General features: G+C 41.3%; 4 protein-coding genes and 1 long non-coding RNA gene across 6 annotated transcripts; 4 read left to right on the top strand and 1 right to left on the bottom strand.

The window, feature by feature from the left end:
* Window positions 1-48: 48 nt before the first annotated feature.
* On the top strand, window positions 49-5,101 carry LOC116931099 (bumetanide-sensitive sodium-(potassium)-chloride cotransporter). Its single transcript, XM_045179283.1, is given in 22 exon segments — window positions 49-205; window positions 275-376; window positions 455-667; window positions 782-929; window positions 998-1,093; window positions 1,168-1,424; window positions 1,479-1,593; window positions 1,671-1,808; window positions 1,896-1,950; window positions 2,044-2,185; window positions 2,255-2,492; window positions 2,559-2,680; window positions 2,746-2,763; window positions 2,765-2,882; window positions 2,953-3,164; window positions 3,218-3,459; window positions 3,525-3,794; window positions 3,857-3,966; window positions 4,028-4,142; window positions 4,207-4,349; window positions 4,439-4,535; window positions 4,623-5,101. Coding segments are annotated over 22 exon segments (3,120 nt in total). The 5' UTR covers window positions 49-172; the 3' UTR covers window positions 4,759-5,101.
* An 819-nt stretch (window positions 5,102-5,920) lies between these two features.
* LOC116931094 (bumetanide-sensitive sodium-(potassium)-chloride cotransporter) lies at window positions 5,921-11,397 on the top strand. Its single transcript, XM_032938603.2, is given in 26 exon segments — window positions 5,921-6,160; window positions 6,224-6,370; window positions 6,431-6,541; window positions 6,608-6,859; window positions 6,923-7,073; window positions 7,138-7,233; window positions 7,307-7,495; window positions 7,560-7,630; window positions 7,695-7,812; window positions 7,885-8,024; window positions 8,096-8,201; window positions 8,268-8,356; window positions 8,427-8,664; window positions 8,740-8,861; window positions 9,143-9,278; window positions 9,336-9,547; window positions 9,610-9,851; window positions 9,918-10,057; window positions 10,129-10,258; window positions 10,320-10,429; window positions 10,509-10,525; window positions 10,528-10,625; window positions 10,691-10,833; window positions 10,900-10,937; window positions 10,939-10,997; window positions 11,073-11,397. Coding segments are annotated over 26 exon segments (3,324 nt in total). The 5' UTR covers window positions 5,921-6,127; the 3' UTR covers window positions 11,209-11,397.
* LOC116931170 lies at window positions 6,375-8,432 on the bottom strand. Of its 2 annotated transcripts, none has more exons than XR_006651547.1 (7): window positions 8,272-8,432; window positions 8,067-8,209; window positions 7,542-8,010; window positions 7,321-7,418; window positions 7,178-7,262; window positions 6,954-7,087; window positions 6,375-6,839 (listed from the first exon to the last, which is right to left on the bottom strand). It is a non-coding gene; the product is annotated as an uncharacterized LOC116931170 (long non-coding RNA). The 2 variants fall into 2 exon arrangements; XR_006651548.1 differs by having other exon boundaries at window positions 8,115-8,209.
* Window positions 11,398-13,803: 2,406 nt separating the features above from the next.
* LOC123475995 lies at window positions 13,804-14,549 on the top strand. Its single transcript, XM_045179282.1, has 2 exons — window positions 13,804-14,334; window positions 14,405-14,549. The coding sequence occupies exons 1-2, from the start codon at window positions 14,024-14,026 to the stop codon at window positions 14,472-14,474; spliced, it is 381 nt and encodes a 126-aa protein (XP_045035217.1). The 5' UTR covers window positions 13,804-14,023; the 3' UTR covers window positions 14,475-14,549.
* LOC116931095 (bumetanide-sensitive sodium-(potassium)-chloride cotransporter) lies at window positions 14,484-19,513 on the top strand. Its single transcript, XM_032938605.2, is given in 15 exon segments — window positions 14,484-14,617; window positions 15,568-15,855; window positions 15,857-16,060; window positions 16,140-16,254; window positions 16,323-16,462; window positions 16,543-16,984; window positions 17,049-17,306; window positions 17,373-17,584; window positions 17,649-17,890; window positions 17,961-18,148; window positions 18,219-18,384; window positions 18,455-18,679; window positions 18,751-18,911; window positions 18,984-19,095; window positions 19,160-19,513. Coding segments are annotated over 14 exon segments (2,793 nt in total). The 5' UTR covers window positions 14,484-14,617; window positions 15,568-15,663; the 3' UTR covers window positions 19,296-19,513.
* The last annotated feature ends 1,406 nt before the right edge of the window (window positions 19,514-20,919 follow it).

The following is a 20,919-nucleotide window of genomic DNA, read 5'->3' as shown; positions in this document are numbered from 1 at the left end:
AAATGAGAGGATAAACAAAAATTCTACGACATTCCCCTGAAAATGAAGCGCCGTATAAAAGGTGGGGAGACGTAGTTGCTGGTGTGCAGTGTTAGAAAACTGGAGACTCGAACGTTTTGTGGTGGACGCGGCCAGCTGGATCGACCGCATATAACCAACAACTTTAACAGCAATGGATAATCACACTTTTGATGGCCACGAAGGGGTATAAAAAAAACTGCTTTAACTTGGATGCAATTGAAAACCAAATCTCAAGTTTGTGATATGTAAACAGGGTCCGGCGAATAATGTGCGCAGGACATCCATACGACCAACGTTAGCAACCATTCCCTCAGGTATTGGCATGGATAACCTGGCATTTGAAACATCTGAAGATGTAAGTTTAGTTCCAACAATTACCGCGTAAGACTCAAAATCGGTAAGAGGTCTAACATTTTCGAAAAAAACAAAAAAGATATTGAGGCACCAGGCAGCCGGTGCAAATCTACGAGTAGGCAACACGGAGTCGAAAATGCGTTCCAGCCTCCGTCGACTTGGAGCCGGAGCTAGGCGGTTGACTAACGAAGCCGTCCCACGTTTAGCTAATTACAGCAACATCTTTCAGATGGCCACGACAGGAACACGGCCAACTATGGAAGAACTTCACGAGTCTATTGTCGAGGAAAAGGTATACATCTATACTACTTCTATAAATCCTTGAGTTCTGCCAACCTTTACAAAACAAAAGTACCATTTTTAATGATAAACAAACTAAATTTCTTTTACGATGGGACAATGATAGCCAGCTGATAGGGGAATAAATGGGGAAGAACAGATTCCACGTCAAAAATTAGGCTGGATCGAAGGCGTTCTCATCCGCAACATGTTGAACATTTGGGGTGTAATGCTTTTTCTCCGCATTTCTTGGGTCGTGGCCCTTGCTGGAATCTGTAAGTATAATTGCCTTCTAAATAAGAAGTTTAAACAATAATAAACTAAGAGATGAATTCACAAACAGGGCAAACACTAATCATTATCTGCATTTCGACTTTCGTTACCTTTGTGACCGCCCTTTCTACGTCGGCTATCGTAACTAACGGTGAAATCGGAGGAGGTGAAATCAATTTGATAAAAAAAAACATTGAAAATCACGATTGTGTCAACATCAGTTGTTGTGTGAATGTCTAGGAGGAACGTACTACGTTATGAGCCGCATTTTGGGTCCGGAATGGGGCGGCTCAATAGGCCTTCTCTTTGCCCTGGCCAATGCGATTAATGGTTCGTTAAATGTCGTCGGTTTCTGCCAGACTTTGCAAGACACCATGAAAAATTACGGTGGCTACACTATTATTGACGGAGGGGTCAATGACACAAGGATTCTCGGGACGATCTTGATGATCCTAGTCTGGGCTCTGTGTGGCCTAGGAACAAAATACGAAAGCTTGGTATGTTGTCGAAAGAGCAGCTTAGCCATAAAAATATAAGTTTTTTTATCACAGACACAGCAAATGCTTGTTGTCATTCTGGCCGTGGCTTTAGCCAATTTCTTTGTTGGCAGCTTCATTGGCCCACAATCGGATATGTCTCAAGCTCGAGGATACTTGGGATATCGATGTAAAACATTTTAAAAACACATTTTCAGATTTTATTTTTGCATCACCTAACTGTTCAAATTGATTGAAAAAAAAAAGTGGATTTAATTCAAGAAAATTGGGATTCCGGCTACGTATTTAACAGTGGCATGATGCAAGATTTCTTTTCGGTTTTTGCTGTTTATTTCCCAGCCGGAATTGGAATTCTGGCCGGTGCTAACATCTCAGGTGATCTCAAAGGTATAATCTATCCACCTTTTAATGGTTGAATTTTATCAAGAAGTTTGTATCGCGTAATAACATGTCCTACGTGTAATTTACTATAGGACCCCAGTGACGCTATACCAAAAGGAACAATTTGGGCCATCATCAGTACAAGGTCTGACAATTCCGATATAATTTTCGCTGAAAGTGAGATCTTTACCTGTTGGCCAGGAGGGAAGTAATGAATTATTCAATTTTATTATTGCAGCATCTCGTACGCCATTGTGGCCATCGTATGTGCTGCAACCACCAAACGACAAGCCACTGGAAGTGTTGAAGATTTTCATAACGGCACATTTCTGAATTGCGGGCCCACGAATTGCACTTACGGCTCCTATAATGACTACCAGGTTTGATTTACCGACTGCACTAGAAGCATTTTGATGACGTCATTTTCTGTTAATTAAATATTTCTATAGCTGATGACACTGATTTCGGCTTACGGGCCCCTCAACTACGCAGGATGTTTCGCCGCCACGCTCAGTACGGCGTTGGCTAGCTACATTTCTTGTCCAAAACTGCTTCAGGTTATTGGTGATGATAAACTCTATCCAAACTGGATGGTCGGCTGGATGACTAAAGGGTACGGCAAGTCTCAAGAGCCCCATCTTGCTTACCTGTTCACTTTTTTCCTTGCTCTTGGCTTCATCTTGATTGGTAAGTTGCGTACAACTTCGTGCTGTTATTCTGCAGAAATAATCTTAAATTTTTGCTGTTCTTTAGCTCAATTGGACATGATCGCTCTTTTAATTTCCGATCTGTTCTTGATCACATTTGCATTCTTAAATTATGCCTGTTTTCACGTCGATCTCGTTCAACCTGTGGGCTGGCGTCCTACGTTCAAGGTACACTCCGCTTATTTTCATTCCAACTAATCGATCTCGGACTCATTCTTTTTGTTTCGTGACAGTATTACAACAAATGGCTGAAGTTTGTTTTGTGCCTGCCTGTGCATCGCCATCATGTTTATGATAGACTGGAAAGTGGCGTTAGTGACGCTTGCCATCGTCTTTTTCTTCTATTTCATTGTGCTTTATCGCAAACCGGGTTCGTAGACAAGAACATTTTAAAACAGTAACGGCCATCATTGAATGATATATGCGTTTCTAAATCATAGACGTCAACTGGGGTACTTCGTCACAGGCGATGAATTTACAAGACGCTTTGACTAGTATCCAACAGCTGATGCACATCGAGGAGCACGTCAAGAACTATCAGCCACACATTTTGGCCCTCACTGGTTCGCCAAGGTCTCGCCCGGCCCTAATCGACTTTGCTTACCTCATTTGCAAGAAAAATTCCATGCTCGTTTGCGGCAATGTCGTCGAGGTACATATGAACGCACATCCCGTAAAGATCGTTGATCATTTCGATTCAAATAGGGCAAGATCACCACCAAGATGCGCGGAGAGATTTTACAAAAATCGTACAAACATCTGCGCAAAAATGACATCAAAGGATTCTGCTCTCTTATCGGCAATGTTGACCTCCCAACTGGCGTATCTGCCATGCTAGAAGTGGCAGGTGTCGGCAAAATCAGACCAAACATTTTAGTCATCGGCTACAAGAACGATTGGCGTGTCTGTGATAGACAATCGTTGAAGCAGTACTTTGCCACGATACAGTTAGTATCGCTAAATTATCATTCGCTTCTTTGTTTTTCATGATTTAACAAACTTTGTGTTACAGTGCGGGATTTAGTTTACATGTTGGTGTTGCCATTCTACGCGTACCGGAAGGGCTCGATTATTCCGCAATATTAGGCGACACGGACGAGTTAAACATCAATTCGACGGCAGATGGACATAGCCCCGTGAGCGTGATTGAAAGCCCACCTGGAACACCGGACATTGACAGACATATTGGCAACAGCGATACGCCGTTGGATAACGCCAACCTGCCTGACACAAAAAAAGACACAAAAAGAGGGAAAAAGTCTAGAAAGGATTGCAAACTAGTGTAAGTGTCTTGAAAGACAACTAGCGCAAATGTGCATGAAAATAATTGATCAATTGGAACAGGGGAAGTGACGGCAAAGAGCTCCCGCGTCATATTTACAACAACATCACCAGATTTCAAAAGAAGCAGCTGGAAGGAACCATTGACGTTTGGTGGCTCTACGACGACGGAGGTAAATTTGCGCACGAACTCGAGTTGTTTTTTCTTTCTTTGTTTACATTACAAAATCGCAGGATTGACCCTATTGCTGCCATACATCATCAGTACACGATCGAATTGGGCAGCATGCCAGCTCCGTGTTTTCTGCACGGCCAACAATCACGAAGAAGTAGAAAAAGGAAGAGAAGGGTATGTCCACTTACAAAAATACATCCACTATGCCTGGAAACTTGAATCAATTTCTATCGGTTAGGATGGCGGCCCTGTTGAACAAATTCCGTATCGACTATTCCGATTTGATAGTCATCACGGACCTGAATAAACCACCGAAAGAGTCGACAAGGAACTGGTTCGATGGTCTCATCCGCCCCTTCATTCGGCGTGAAGAGCTCTCTGGTAACACAGACAATTTAAAAAGAACACCAACCAATTTTAACTACAGTATTAATAAAAGAGATATTAACAAACTTGTTATCTGTGAACAGAAACGGAACGGGTCTCATTACAGGCCAAAACGGATCGACATTGTAGACTGAGGGAGTTGGTAGTCGATCATTCCACCGATTCAAATCTGGTCGTCATGTGAGTATCGTCCGAATTGTTGTAACGCTATGAAAATTCACTCACAAACTTGCTTTTTTAATGCAATAAAAAAAAATAATGATACAGGACTTTACCGATTGCGCGAAAGGAGGCCGTTAGTGCACCCATGTACATGGCTTGGTTAGAGACGTTGACCGCCAATATGCCGCCATTTTTGCTCGTTCGTGGAAACCAAACGTCTGTTCTGACCTTCTACGCATAAACAACTCTTCCATCAGACTATACGGCCGATGATTTGTCTATGGTTGGAAAGTTGTCACATGGCATATGTAAAATATGCTCCACATCGTCGTCCTACACGTAAATTCGAAAGAACCCTAACACTATAACGTAAGTGTAAAAACAAAATTAAACATAATAAAAAAAAAACTGCACCTATTGTCTTCTTCTGCTCCTCGGGTTCAAACGGGGATAATGTCACAGACTGTTAGATAATAATACATGAAATTACGAATGCTCCGTAGCTCTTAGATCGTTACGATATCCGTAAACTTTGTAAATCCATCCATCGAGTGTTTGAAAAAAAAAAAATCTGTTCTAAAGAAGCCCGTGCAATTATTTTATTTCTAACAATCTAATAGGCATAAAATTCCAATAGGTTTTTCTTGACATTTACTGGGAAAACCCTCTTTAACGTTCACGCGTGTATACTAAAGCGTGAGCGGTCATCGTTTTTACTAAAATTGGCTGTAATCCCGTAGAGAAGTAGGTCAATCATTGGTCAAAGTTTCAGTGGCTGTTAAGAAACCCTTTTATTTGTTTCTGCAGGAAATGGGAGCCAAGAGATTCTATAATAAATATTATAGCAAATCACGTAAGAAATAAATCCCAGTCTGATTATGCATACATGAAACAGTGTGTTTCGATCGGGTCTAACCGGTTTTTCATTCTATTTTTCGTCTGTCAACCAAAAATATTTTAAAAATTTATTTTATTCTATTATTTTAACATGTATGCCAGTATGACCGGTATTTCAACTAGATGAAGAATGTAACACCCTCTGGCTAAACCTATAGGTTTCCAGTTGTTGCGCTCTCACTTTAGATTGGGCTTAGTGTAACCACCTGCTATATATGATGTGTATATCAAAGATTATTACCCGTTTTAAAAGTCTTATTCGATTTCGTATAGACAAAGAGAATTTTTTGGATGCCTCCAAAAAGGAAAGGAAAGTGTTTTTCCTTAGCATCGATTAAGGCGACATGATGACGAATTACTTTGATTAAATAAGGGAGACGTTGGCTCGAGCCAAAGGTGGACACCAATAGGAGCAGAACGAGAAACATTTCAAACCAGCTTGCGACCATCGTAAAGGGTGGAGTTATACGCAATACCGAGCTTATATAAAGAAAGTGTTTGCTTTCACTGCTGTTTATTAGTTGGTTAAACTCAGAGGCAAAATTAGGAAGCTCTATAGTGATTGAATATGTCGAAAGATGAAACAGCTATTGATGAAGGCACGTGTGGTATTCGTATTTTAGTGGATCCGCCATCGAGCCTTCCGTCGGAAGATGTGCACAATTCCGGCAATCAGCACTCGTCAATGACTCTTTCATCCGGAACAGTTCACGATGGACACCAAGAGACTGGAAATCCAAATGGAGGTATTGTATATACGCTTTTAAAATGATTTGACAATGACATTGATTAACACCACGTAAAATTAGACGCTAGAAATTCCTAATCATAGAAGAAGATCTACCATCGTGCCACCGAATTTGGCCACAGTTCCATACGGAATCGAAATGACCAACGAAGCATTTGGAATGTCTGATGTTGGCAATGAATCGAAAGACTCTGGAGATCAGCAAGAGGTACTTGAAGCCTGAAAATTGTATTTAATGACCCATATGATTATGTTGAATTACATTTAGACGATAGAATTCTCGAGCCACAGACGAAGGTCAACCATCATACCACCAACTCTGGCAACTGTTCCATCCGGAGTCGAAATGGATAACGAAGCATTTACATTAGCCGACGAGGTCCCTAAATTTTTATCTTGACACACAAATAAAATTAGAAGTAACGCCATTTCATTATTTTATTAGCCAAGTGTTGCGGTCGTTCCGCCTTCACGTCGTGCGTCTCTGATTGACACGAATTCGCAAAACAGTTTCCGTTTAGGTCGGATCCAATCCAGTCTCAGACGATTCGGAATGAACCTGAGCCGAAGAGGTTCGACCTCTACGAATACGGAAACAGTTCCACGCATTGCAAACTACATCAACTTCTTCAATCTTCGATCCAATTCACGTCCGACATTGGAAGAATTACACGAACCTGTTTCAAGAAGACAAAACGTAACGTTCTGTTATGCATTTTTTTTTTATTTTCCTATTCGAAATCAACTTGAACATCAACAGGTTACTAGTGTGGATCCTAACAAGGAAGTACCGGAGCCTATTGGTGACAAATTCGGATGGATCGAAGGTGTGCTCATCCGCAACACGTTGAGCATTTGGGGTATTATGCTTTTCCTCCGAATCTCGTGGGTTGTGGCTCTTTCAGGAATATGTAAGTCTTCAAATCTATACAGATTTTTACAAGTATGATAATTTGGCTGATTGTTGAAATACAGGGCAGACGTTAATCATTATAGCCATTTCTACTTTTATCACCTTGATGACGGCGCTTTCCATGTCTGCCATCGCTACCAACGGTGAAATTGGAGGAGGTAGACGTCCGCTTTTTGGTTTGTTTTTTCTATTTATTGTTCATCAAATAGTTTTTGTTCTCTGGATAACTAGGTGGAACTTATTACGTCATGAGTCGTGTATTGGGACCCGAGTTTGGCGGTTCAATCGGAGTGATTTTTGCCATCGCCAATGCAATTAACGCGTCGCTAAATATCGTCGGTTTCTGCCAATCGGTTCAGGATGTAATGAAGAATTATGGTGGCGGAGCAATTATCGTCGACGGAGCAGACAACGACATCCGTAAGCATTACACATTTAAATAATCAAGTCCAAATTTAATACTTACCTATACGTATATTACTAGGTATTATTGGATCTATTACCATGATTGCCGTTTGCGCTCTCTGTGGGCTCGGAGCTAAGTACGAAGCAAAGGTAATCCTTGATTGGTTTTAAAAAATTCAAACTTAACTTTTATTTAATGCTTCTGGCATTTTAGACGCAGGGAGTGATGTTGGTTATCCTACTAGTAGCCTTGTCCAACTTTCTTGTCGGCAGCATAATGGGCCCTGGCAGTTCTGAACAGAAGCAAGCCAAAGGATTCCTTGGCTATGACTGTAGGGCAAAACAAACAATAGAAATTCGAATTTGCATAAATTCATGAGAAAACATCGACCCTTTAAATATAGTGGATCTCATCCGCGAAAACTGGAGCCCTGGCTACACGTTCACCGATGGACAAATGCAAGATTTCTTTTCCGTGTTTTCCGTCTATTTTCCAGCTGGCATTGGTATCTTGTCCGGAGCCAATGTTTCTGGTGATTTAAAGGTAACCCCCTTTTTTTTTCTTTTAAATTCAAATTTCTTATACATGGTATCAGCACATCAGTATTTATCCAGGATCCCAACAGCGCCATACCTAAAGGTACAATCCTTGCCATTTGTATCACGAGCCTCTCTTACGCCATTGTGGCTATCATATGCGGAGCCACTATGAAAAGAGCAGGTGAGATTCTTCCGCCATAAATCAAGACTGATCCACTGAATTAGATTAAACTTGATTGTATATTAGCTACCGGTAGCGTGGACGATTTTCGAAATGGAACTCATTTGGATTGCGTCTCCAACAACTGCACTTACGGAATTTATTACGACTACCAAGTAAACAACCAAAATAAAAGCGATCCAAATTTAAATGGAATGATTTAAAGTCTTCCACACGACTATGTAGGCTATGACGCTGATTTCGGGTTTCGGTCCGTTAAATTACGCTGGATGCTTTGCCGCTAGCCTGAGCTCAGCCCTGGCTAGTTACGTCTCCTGTCCGAAACTGTTGCAGGTTATCTCTGACGATAAACTCTACCCTTACTGGTTAGTTGGCGTTTTGGGTAAAGGTTACGGAAAATCCAATGAACCGATAAGAGCGTACGCTTTTACTTTCGTCCTAGCGCTCGTCTTTGTCTTGATCGGTAAGACTTGCCGTTTTTTTTTTTTTAATATTCAAATGCAACCTGTTGTATAATTTACTGTTTGCTTCATCGCAGCTCATTTGGACGTGATCGCTTTGCTGATTTCTAATTTTTTCCTGGCCACGTTCGCCCTCATGAATTATTCGACGTTTCACGTCAGTCTGGTCAAACCAATCGGTTGGCGACCCACCTTTAAGGTACTATACACAGGAAACGTGTGAAACGAGCAAGTGTCACAAAACCACTTGGATTATGAGCTCACTTGTATGCACCGGAGCGTTCACCTTATTCTGGTATAGATGGCGCGTTGTGTTTGAACGCAATCCCGAACGCCGACACGAATTTCAATCAGAGCGCAATTGAAATGGATTACGTGATCTGCGTGGCACTTGTAGAGATAGAAAAATGTTTCATTAAATATTCAATTAGTTGGACACGTGACTTGACAGTAAATTATGACTAATCATTACTTTAACAGTACTACAACATGTGGCTGAGCTTACTAACAGCTGCCTTGTGCGTGGTTGGTATGTTTTTGATAAGCTGGCCAGTGGCTCTCATTACCATAGCCATCGTCCTCTTTTTCTACCTCGTCGTTCACTACAGAAATCCAGGTGGATACCATAAAAAGCAAATTCATTAAGTTATATTAACACTTTATAATGCAATAGAGGTCAACTGGGGATCATCAAGTCAAGCACAGACATATAGTGAGGCTTTGTCTAGCATCCAGCAGTTGGTGCACGTCGAGGATCACGTTAAAAACTATAGGCCTCAGATTTTGGCTCTGACTGGGCATCCGGCTTCTCGGCCAGCTCTAGTCGATTTTGCGTATCTGATTTGCAAAAAGAATTCCTTACTCATCTGCGCTAATATTATGAAAGTGAGTTCTTATTTTGCGTGAAAGAAAATGTTAAATTCATTTCCCCTCTTTTCTTTGGGTAGGGCCATCAATCTTCAAGCGATCGCAGTCAAACAAGCAAAAAAGCTTATCAATATTTATGGGATCAAAGGATCAATGGATTTTTCTCACTCGTTAACGACGTGAACTTGCAACAAGGAACATCAGCTCTACTTCAAGCCGCAGGTGTTGGCAAAATGAAACCCAACATCTTACTGCTCGGCTTCAAGAACGATTGGCAAGTCTGCGAACATCACTCACTCGACCACTACTTTGCTGCCATACAGTCAGTATAGAAGCTCTCGATAATCCCTCGATCCATTTCAATTTTAAAAATTTAACTGGCACTTAGCACGGGCTTTGATCTGCACGTAGCGGTGGCCATTCTCCGTACTCCGGAAGGTCTGGATTACACCGCAATGTTAACTGATCTAGAAGACGGAGATTACATCCTTAACACGTTGGGTAACTTGCATCGGTCATCATCTGCAGGTAGGACGTTAATCATGTTGATATACGTATCTTTCTCCCCCGACTCTGACTTCTTTTATAACAACGTAAAGCAAGCACAATCAGCATGGATTCAGCGTCAGGATCAGAGACAACCCTGGGAAATCAAGACGAGTCTGTACAAGTCCAAGTGGAAAATAAAAGAACAAGAAAACGTTCCAAATTGGATTCTCCGATGTTAACGTAATTACAAAACAAAAACATCCTCACAAAACTTAATTAAAATTTCAAATGAATCGAAAAGGGATCGACGAGGGAAGGAGTTGCCAAAGCACATTGTTAGTTGCATTACCGCTTTCCGACGTAAACAGCGAAGAGGTTTGATCGACGTCTGGTGGCTCTACGACGATGGAGGTAATCCATTCTTTTGCCTTGAGCATACGCAAATTAAAAAGAAGGACACCTTAATGTCTTAGTTTTGTATAAATTTTAGGACTGACGTTGTTACTACTTCACACATTATTCATGCGAGATCAAACTGGTCTTCGTGCAGGTTACGTGTCTTTTGCGTCGCAACGGACCAGGAAAATTTAGAGAACGAACGGAAAGGGTAGATCAATATCCCAAACAAGGAAATTAAAAAAGTGTGTTTTAAACAAATACCTTTACGTGCAGGATGGCAGCTCTCTTAGCGAAATTTCGAATTACCTATTCGGATTTGACGGTCATTAAAGACATCAAACAATCACCTAAAGAACGAACGAAAACATGGTTTGATGGCCTCATCCGGGATTTTGTTGGCCGTGACCAACTGCCAGGTATACGTGCCTTTCTGTTTGTGTACGAAAACACAGCACTCATCGAATGTTTTGATCCCGTTTTAGTAACAGAACTGGTTGCTATGCGTGCCAAAACCGATCGTCCATTTGAGATTGAGAGAGCTGTTGATCGAACATTCTTCCGAATCCAATTTGGTAGTAATGTAAGAGAATTAATCTCAAAATGTATAGTCAAATAAAATTAAAAAATTCCTTTATTAATCAATAATTTATTAAAGGACACTACCGATGCCCCGTAAAGGAACTATCGGTGCCCCACTCTACATGGCTTGGTTGGAGACCTTGTCCGCCAATATGCCACCCTTTTTGCTGATAAGAGGCAACCAATCGTCTGTTCTGACCTTCTATTCTTAATACAAAAATCAAGTAGATTATCATTAAAAATCGAACCGCAAACAATCCGGTTCATTATAAGCGCCATAGAGTCCTGTCATCATGTTAACTAAAAAACTGTTGTAATAACCTTGTTATAGTTATCTCAAGTCTCTTTCTTTGAGACGATAGCAAACCAGATGCGGAAAAAAAATAAATAAATAAAACGAATTACGTCCTAACTGTTTTGTTGTTGCTTCTGGACATTCGTGTAAGATGCCATGGTACCAAGGCCGCGAAAAAAAAAAACTGTCGGCCTACACTCGTTTATGTTTCTCTCTTTCCATGGCCGACGGGCAGGTAAAACATCACCGGGAAAAACCACTTGGCACAGCCTGGTTTTCTTACGACCATCGTTTAGGTCATGGAACAAGTCGTAAAACAAGAGCAGACTTACTGATATGGTTGTAACAACACCCGGAACTCTTGGATGTCTTTAATTTATTGCTGATCTTTGCTCGGATAGTCTATTTCATCTTAGATATATAGAACAGAAAAAAAAAAAAGAAGGAGAGCAAACTATAACCTTGGAAGACGACGATCTGTGTGCCAGACACACAAGTGCCAAGTGAAAGTTCGTGTTTTCTCCCCAATAGATTTTTTTTTTAACTTTCAAACGGACTGATGAAATTTGCAAATTTCCCAACAGCGTTTTGAAAAGAAAAGAAAAAGACTGGTTTTAATTATCGATTTAGCCAAACACTTGAATGTTGAAATCACCCAGTTCTTGACATTAATCGTAGGATGGAATGCAGATTATTAAGTTGTTCTCCTCGGGCAAGGATGTATGGCTAATATCCTGATCAAACCGGATAGCGGGTGTAGGCAAACTGAGATATCGAAAACTGTCATAAACAGCTGAGGTTATAGATTTTTAAACACGAGATCAATATAAATTATTATTTCGTATGAAGTGGCAGGCTCATCGTCCTATTAATGCCTCGAATTCTCACGGAACTAATAAATTGGGATACGTGCTTGTTGGTTAATTGAATCTACTTTACACTCCTCGTAGCGAGCGATCTCTCTGATCAACGAGAGAGTGTGAGTTATCAAGCATATACCGGTATATAGGTGCACACGACACGGACGTAATCAGTAAAACAGGTTGTATTTACAGGTTTGTATAACTAGTATGAGGAAGCGAACGCTTAGCACATCGACGTGAAAATGGCCCCATCAACTACGTCATTCAAAGCGTCTCCACCGCAGGCCATGGAACATACGCAGTATATTTAGTATGAGATAAATATCAAAAATTTAAAATTTAATAGTGAAATCCAAAAGCTACGTTTACTTTTAGTTTTGATTATCTTTTTCCCACCAAAAATTCTGTAGCAATGTTTGGGTGGAGTGGAGAGCATGAGTTTAAAGAACTGGGTCAAGGAATTTATGTGAACAGCAGCCAGACCTAAAACAAGAAGGCCTATATTTTATTCAATTGAAATACATCAACCATCCTGTCTGTCTATGGAATTGTTTCTTACGACTCGCAAAAAGAAAATCATTGATCGACTGGTTCATAACACGAAAGGAAATATTCATAGACATTTCCAATGTGCAGCTGTCATGAATGTGTACGAATACATTAAAGCACAAACATATTCTTGTTTAGTATGGGATCTCCAAAGGCGATAAACAAGCTTTTAACAGTTGCGAAACACAGAGCAGTATAACGTGATTGTTAACTTTCTTTAGGGTGCGACCTCAAGCTCTTTTAAAAAGAAACAACACTGCATTCACGTAGCGAAGCTTTGCATGTTTAACATGCAAAGAACAGGATAAGACATTGACAGAGAATATAATATTAGGTCAAGTTTGCTGATGAACTAACTTATTTGGTATGTCTCATGATGTAATTTTTCCCTGGCAAATTTCGTCGTTGTTTGTAGTATACCAATGGCTTCAAGGCTATCTCGTCCTTTACATGGAGATTTCACGTGCCTTGATTTAATTAAGCGATTCTATCCGGTTGAGTAATAAGAGCCCAGAAAAAGACTATCGATCTTGAAACTTGTTGTTGTTTCAATATTGTTAATTCGGAGATTTCATCGCAGTCGTTTAGCAAACGGTAAACTTAACATAACAGTTCTTGGCTCGTTACGAAGGTCGCCACGCCAGCGATAAAAATTCGGTCATGAACGGCAAACTCGTCCAAATTTTACAGGGGATTTCCAAAGCGCATGTTGATCAGTATATTTTTTATCACCAAACGGGATATGCAATTAATAATAAATAAAAGAGCGGCAGCTTTTAAACACAAACACCGGATATGTACAGATTTAGATAAGCGCACGATAATTGCAGGGATGTGTATAGGCGTGAACGGCGGCAAAAAAAAAAAACGTGTTGACACACAAACGAGACACACACACACACAACCGTATTATTTACCACCAAGAATATTAAGAACCGGTTTGCGTTTGCTTTAGATGAGGGACACGAGACGCACAAGTAACAAGAGGCAGCGCGGCGGGGATATAACGTAATAGAGAGAGAGAGCGTGTAAAGTGTACACTCGCACCGAATCCAGAAGGTGTTCCAAGGACTCGCAATCCAATAAAAAGGCCAGCAAGTGAAAGGAATAAAGTCCAATTCACTTTCATCCTCTGCCGAGATATAATACTCCTTGTTAAAAAAACGTGTCCCGTCATTTTCTGTCGACCAACAATGGCCCGTTTCTTGGCCGGCGTTATCGATTGAACTCTTTTTCCCAGCCATCTTCTTTTTTGTTTCACTCTCTATCACGTGGACTATTCTTAATTTGAATTCTACTACTTTATAAAGTAAAAAAACAATGGAGAACCAACATCATTTAGATGCCGGAAGTGTCATAGTCCTACCCAATCAAATTCTGGAAGAGGATTCAAATCGTCATCAGCCTCAGCGTATTTCTCGTTTCAGTATCCAACGACTGGACACATGTGATATGATGATGGTCAATATGCCAAGACGTAGGGCATCAGTGAATCACGGCCAGCAGTCAAACGCCAGCCGTTCTGAATTTACCGCTTCTTCCTACGTTACCGTTGATGACATCAATCTTTCGCAACCTGTCCGTCCGTCAGCCAATGGAGGCATTGGAAGCATCCGCGAACATTCTAAAGGGTTCGTACTTTTTCTTAGTAAACAGCAGCTAACGTTTAAAAAAAACAAAAACAATTGAATGTATTCACAGGATTGGCTTTATTGCCGGCTGTTCTCGATCAGAATCGCTACGGAAGTGCATTAAAAGCCCATCTCCGTGATAGTGTCCGAACGAACAGACCACTTACGACATCATTTGAGTCGTGAGACTCTACCATCTTTGGACAACTATCAAGCGCATTCAGTTGCAGGCCGGGCTACCCTGGACGAATTGCATCTCGGGGCAGACCATGGCACCCAACGGGTACTATTTCAAAATTGCTTTCATTGCTACGTGAATGGAGATATAGTATAGCCATGTCATCTATATTAATACTTCGTATTGGTTGAACGAACTGAGAAAAAAGGAAGTAGGACACAGGCCTTTCGCATGTAATTTTCAAGTTGAATTCGGGTGAGTTAGCGGGGGGTAGAAAAAAAAAGCCTTCGAGTTGTGTGTTTTGTGAACGATGTTGTCATTTATACGAATCCAGAACGAGGACAAGTTCACGCCGGTCATTAACCACAATATCGGCAAACAATCAAACGCCTTCGAACATCGTTTCTATATCTAGAAAGAGCGCAGTCACAAGGGTTTTCTTTGGGACTTTCAGTTTTCTTATAGCCGACAGCCATTGAAGCAAGGACTCGTAAAAGGCAAACCATGGGGAACCAAGGCTTTTTACTTAATTGCTTATTCTCGATCATTGGTCATCGCCATCGGAGACTACCCCAAAAACGAGCAATCATTTTTGCGAAACGAGTTCACATAAGTCAATTGTCACGACCAAGATCGTCCTATTTTTGTTTGACATTTTTCTTGATTTTCTTTGAACAGTATAAAGTTAGTTGGCGGAAAAAGAAATAATCGCTAATTACAGAAAATAGCCACTTACTTATTACTCACGCCCGCTCACGCCTTCACAAACCAGCTCTCTCCTTTTTCTCAGATGTTTTTTTTCTCTCTTGAATGTCGGCACCTTAAGCCATGATTGTTCAAAACCGCAACTTAAAATGCTGTTGGGCGTAATAATCGCTAGTGCTAAATAAGCATCCTATGGCGATTGCCAACGGGCTTTCAAACGAGAGCAAACTCAATTATCCCTAATCCATTATGTCCAATATGCAAACTACTGTTTTTATTAAAGCAATTGCATTAACTCAGGAGATTTCGTTAAACAAACGTTTCACCTGCGACAAACTTGCAATCTGCAGAATGGAACTTCTGGAACGGACACGGCTGCCGGCGGTCTTAAATTCGGCTGGATACAAGGTGTTTTCATCCGATGCCTACTCAACATCTGGGGCGTTATGCTCTTCCTTCGCCTATCGTGGGTGGTTGCCGAGGCCGGAATCGGCCAAGCCATTCTGATAATCCTGCTGGCCACGGCCGTCACGTCACTCACAGCTCTGTCCATGTCGGCCATCAGCACAAACGGCCAAATTAAAGGCGGAGGAACGTATTACATGATATCGCGCTCTCTTGGCCCTGAATTCGGAGGCAGCTATTGGCATCATTTTCGCTTTGGCGAATGCCGTGGCCGTTTCACTTCACACGGTCGGTTTCTGCGAGGCGCTCAACGATATGCTCGAAGAGCTCGGAGTCCAAATTGTCGATGGTGATCTCAATGATATCCGAATCGTTGGATCCGTAACGCTCATTGTCCTAGCCATGATCGTGGGCATCGGAATGGAATGGGAGGCCAAAGTAAGTGATTACCTGTTTACGGTTCGTTTAAATGTTTTAGTTTTCATGTTTGGCCATTCGTTTTTTGTGTGGAAAACAGGCCCAGTTGCTATTTATGGGGATTCTGATGGTGGCGTTGGCTAATTTTATATTCGGAAGTTTCATCGGCCCAACTGACGCAGAAAAGTTTTCCAAGGGCTTCATCGGTTACGACTGTGAGATTCAATGTTTATATCATTCCGGATTGAAACGAGTGTGTAGTTGATTGTGTCTCTCGTTACAGTTGAATTGCTGTCGTCCAATTTCTATTCCGACTATCGCGTTTTTGATGGATTCCAGCAGAATTTCTTCTCCGTTTTCTCCATTTTCTTTCCAGCCGCCACCGGCATTTTGGCTGGGGCCAATATCTCTGGCGATTTAAAGGTAATAAACTTTCTCCTTTTCTTTTTTTCAATACAAGACATTAAATTTGATAACTCGTAATAAAAATGTTTAAACTTCAGGATCCTTCGGTGGCTATCCCTAAAGGCACTTTACTTGCTATCGCCGTTACGTCCATTTCGTACATCATTTTCGCCATTATCGCCGGAGCTACTGTTCTTCGTGATGCTACGGGAATCCCGACTGATTATAACGACACGGCCACTTTAAATAATTACATCGAACTGTGCCTCGAACAGGATTGCGAATGGGGATTGCACAACAGTTTCCAAGTCATGACTTTAGTGTCGGCTTTTGGGCCTCTCAATTACGCCGGATGTTTCGCCGCAACTCTCAGTTCGGCTTTGGCCTGTTTCGTTTCGGCTCCTAAAGTGTTCCAGGCTTTGTGTCAAGATCGTCTCTTTCCCCATTTGCAATATTTCGCTAAAGGCTACGGCAAGAGTCAGGAGCCTCTTCGTGCCTACATCCTGACTTTCATCATCGCCTTGGCTTGCGTTCTCATCGGTTAGGACATGACAATTTCCAGATTGAAATCTTAGATCATTCATTTTTGTATTTCTTTTTATAGCCCAACTGAACATCATTGCTCCGTTAATTACCAACTGTTATTTGGCATCTTACGCGCTCGTCAATTTCTCCACGTTTCACATCGATTTGATCCAGCCGGTCGGATGGCGTCCTACTTTTCGCTATTACAACAAATGGCTCAGTCTATTGGGGTGTGGTCTTTCTGTATCGGCCATGTTCTTGTGCAGTTGGCCCACGGCTCTGGTGACCTCAACTGTCGTTATGACTTTGTTTCTCATAGTCAAGTATCGTAAACCAGGTAAACTCCACACCGTCACTATAAAAGTAATTCATTCGGAGGTTAACAACACACCTGATTACGCAGATGTCAATTGGGGTTCTTCTGGACAAGCACAGGTTTACAAAACAGCGTTAATTACTGTCCAACAGCTGAGTAACATTGAAGAACACGTTAAAACGTACACGCCCCAAATTCTTGTCATGACCGGATTGCCAAACATGCGACCTTCCCTCGTCGATTTTGCTTATCTCCTCTGCAAAAACAATTCCTTGATGGTGTGCGGTGATATCTTGAAGGTATTTTTCACAGTTCACATTACTCAAACAAGAGCTGTTTATATTCATCATTTTCTTGAAATAGGAAAGGCAAAATCATAAGCAACGTTCGCAAAGGATCAAAAAGTCTTCGTGCTGGCTTCGCACTCACAAAACTAAAGCATTCTATTCGTTGATGGACAATTTATCGTTCCCGAATGGAGTCGGGGCTTTGCTGCAGGCCACGGGAGTCGGGAAAATGAAGCCCAACATTCTGCTGCTCGGCTTCCAAAGCGAATGGCGTACAAACAAAAACACCGAAATTGACGATTACTGTGCTGCTATCAAGTCGGATTGAGACATTTTAATTTGTTTTTCCTATTTAACAATGAATTTTTTTGGCGGTTCGTACATTTAGCACGGCGTTGGAGATGAATGTCGCTGTTGCAGTGCTGCGCGTCCAGGAAGGGCTCGATTACACGGGAATCATCGGAGACTTTGTCATGGACGAGTTTAGCAATGGAAAGCAAAAGTCGGAAGGTATCGACAACCCTCAGTATATTGATACTTTAGAAGGTAGCACGGCATCAACTGCGACACCATTCAGTGAGCATAAATCTTAATGCTTTACGTGTAACACTAATGACATGTACATATGAATTTATTTTTTTGGCAGCCATTACTGGAAGTGTGAATAGCTCCATTTCCGAATACACGCTGGATGAAACACGAGGTGGTAAAATTAGGCGGAATAAAATAGCGTTGTCGCCGATGGAAAGCAACACGACATCCGTCTCTTCGGTGGAACAAAAGCGGATGAAAAAATCGCGTGTGTCGTTCAAGTAAGCATTTATTCTATGAGTATCTGTCAACATCTACATAGATTTAAATGTCGTTTATCCGGAATTAAAGGGATCCTCAAGGAAACGAGTTGCCTGTCGAAGTGCAGTTCAGCATCTGTCGTTTCCGTTTGAAGCAAAAACGGGGCACGATCGATGTGTGGTGGCTCTACGATGACGGTGGACTATCGATGCTTTTGCCCCACATCTTGACCACACGATCTAACTGGGCCAATTCCAAATTACGTGTTTTCTGCCTGGCGGATGCCAATGAAGAGCAGCACAGCAAACAGGAAAGGTAGAATCATTATTGTGCATATGTAGGGAGCCAAACGTGTAAGGTTGTTTTTGTTTTGTTTACTATGACAGCATGAGATTATTGTTGAGTAAATTCCGCATACCTGTGTCCGATGTGGTTGTCATCCCCGATATGACATATCCGCCATCCGCCCAAACGAAAAACTGGTTCGATGCACTGACTCACGATTTCGTGCGCAAAGATGACGATGCGACCAATCAAAACTCCAATGGTAAGTCAATCAATGAAAAATCCAAATGATTTTATCACCCAAATCATTTTTCTTACGAATAACCAAAACCAGTTCCAGTCATTAAAGAATCAGAGCTGATGGCTCAGAAGCCGAAAACGTTCAACTTCATGAGACTCAGAGAATTGCTATTGCAGTATTCTACCGAAGCAAATCTCGTAGTAATGTATGTATATTATCCCTTCTGCAAACCATCAATTTGACAGTTGTAAGAAATTCGCTTGTATTAGGACTCTGCCGATATCGAGGAAAGGAACAGTCAGTGGCCCGCTGTATATGAGCTGGTTGGAAACGCTGACAGCAAATATGCCTCCCTTCCTTCTCGTCCGTGGCAACCAGGCATCCGTCCTCACATTTTATTCTTAACTTATAGCTCTTCGCGGAGGCTATAACAAGTGATGTTTGGATGACTCTCTCCCATCAAAAACAATAGATTCGGTATATATAGATATACAATGTTTTACACGTCGGTGGATTCGAATCCTTTTTTTGTTTTGAAGATGTTTTCGTATTTATCTTGGACATACATCATCCTCATTTTTAATGTAAAGTACCCATAATAAAACTTTAATTGCCGTTTTTCATTCTCGGTTTATTCCCCAAACTTGTACGCACTCCACCATCCTTTCCCAACTTGTCCACCACTCCACCAAATACTTCGTTGTAACGATTGTTTGAACGCAACTGTAAGAATACCACAATGATTTCACCAACGCTGATGTTGCACCTGTGCATAAGAAACAGCGGTGATTGAACAAATATTGCTGTTCTGCTATCCGCAAATTAGCGAGCAAATGTCAGATAAAGAGAAAAACATCCGCCTTCTTTATCCAACTGTGTCGGCATCTGTTGTTACAATTTGTGGGAAAATTCCTGTCAATCAAATTTGTTTTGATGGACGACTGCATAGAAGAAGAGCACAAACAGATCAAAGGGCACGATATATCATTGACATTATTGTTTATGCAGCACGACCTTATCGGTACCCACGCTATTAGCCATGTCATGGACTCGAGACAAACTCAAGAATGCGCTGTCGTAAACGTTATGGCGTTGATGTGCAGTTCTGTTGAAATGTTTCAATATTTGCATATCGTACTCATGGCCAAGAGGAGGAAGGAATGCACAACCGACATTTACATAACATCAAGCAATGATGGTGAATCGATCAATCAACACGTGTTCTGATTTGAATACCAATACCAACAAACGTGTTCCAGATTTCAGCCCGTAATCAACATGCGGGAGTTGAGAACAATTTAATAGCAAGACTAATCTATTGAAATTAAGTGATCGATGAAAATTATTTCTGCTATACTCTTTAAAAAAAATTCCTATTTGTTCCGCTAAAACTTTCGATTCCATTTTTATGCTAATCGTTAGTGCGTCGCATAATTCACTGGCAAACGGCTCCTTTCAACACCTCACCGCATTTCAGACAAAAAAACGCGGAATTATTAGATTTATCGTTTCCAGCGGCAAGTGAACCAGTTGTGATGTCATTAAAGCTTAAAGACTTACTGCTTTTCTGAACTATATCGGTGTTACTTATACCTTTATGGCCTTAAAGATAATCCCAACTCTACGCCCTCTTATGTGCGTTTCATGTTGCGTGTACCCAGCACCGAGACCAGCATAAGGGTGACAATGCCCTGACTGAAACCATCAGTTAATAACGACGTTTCTGTATATGGTCTCTTTTCCTCGATTACGATGGAAGGAAAACGACTAGGGGCTCTCACTCCCTTCGGGAAGTTCCCGATAGGGTTGGGCTCGAATCGCGGCAACCGTATATATATGCCTCTGATTACACTCAACGGCTCCCGCTGTTCGTGAAGTTTTCGATAGCGTTGGAGAAAAAAGAATACACACAGTATAATCAAAACTGATCGCTTATATCGATTAAGTAAATGGTTTTCTCGTTAAATTAGCCGATTTTTTAAATAAACAAAAATAAAGTATTGTTACTACCCCAACTTTAGATTTGTTT

Source organism: Daphnia magna, linkage group LG9, assembly GCF_020631705.1.
Source record: "Daphnia magna isolate NIES linkage group LG9, ASM2063170v1.1, whole genome shotgun sequence".
NCBI classification, from domain to species: Eukaryota; Metazoa; Arthropoda; class Branchiopoda; order Diplostraca; family Daphniidae; genus Daphnia; species Daphnia magna.
The sequence above is the reverse complement of the archived record's forward strand: the minus strand, read 5'-3'. Positions and strand labels throughout refer to the sequence as shown.

Coding starts and splice junctions, on each gene's coding strand:
- LOC123475995 (XM_045179282.1), top strand. CDS start 14,024: ATGGAGAACCAACATCATTTAGATGCCGGAAGTGTCATAGTCCTACCC. Junction 14,335..14,404: donor ATCCGCGAACATTCTAAAGG/GTTCGTACTTTT, acceptor ATGTATTCACAG/GATTGGCTTTATTGCCGGCT.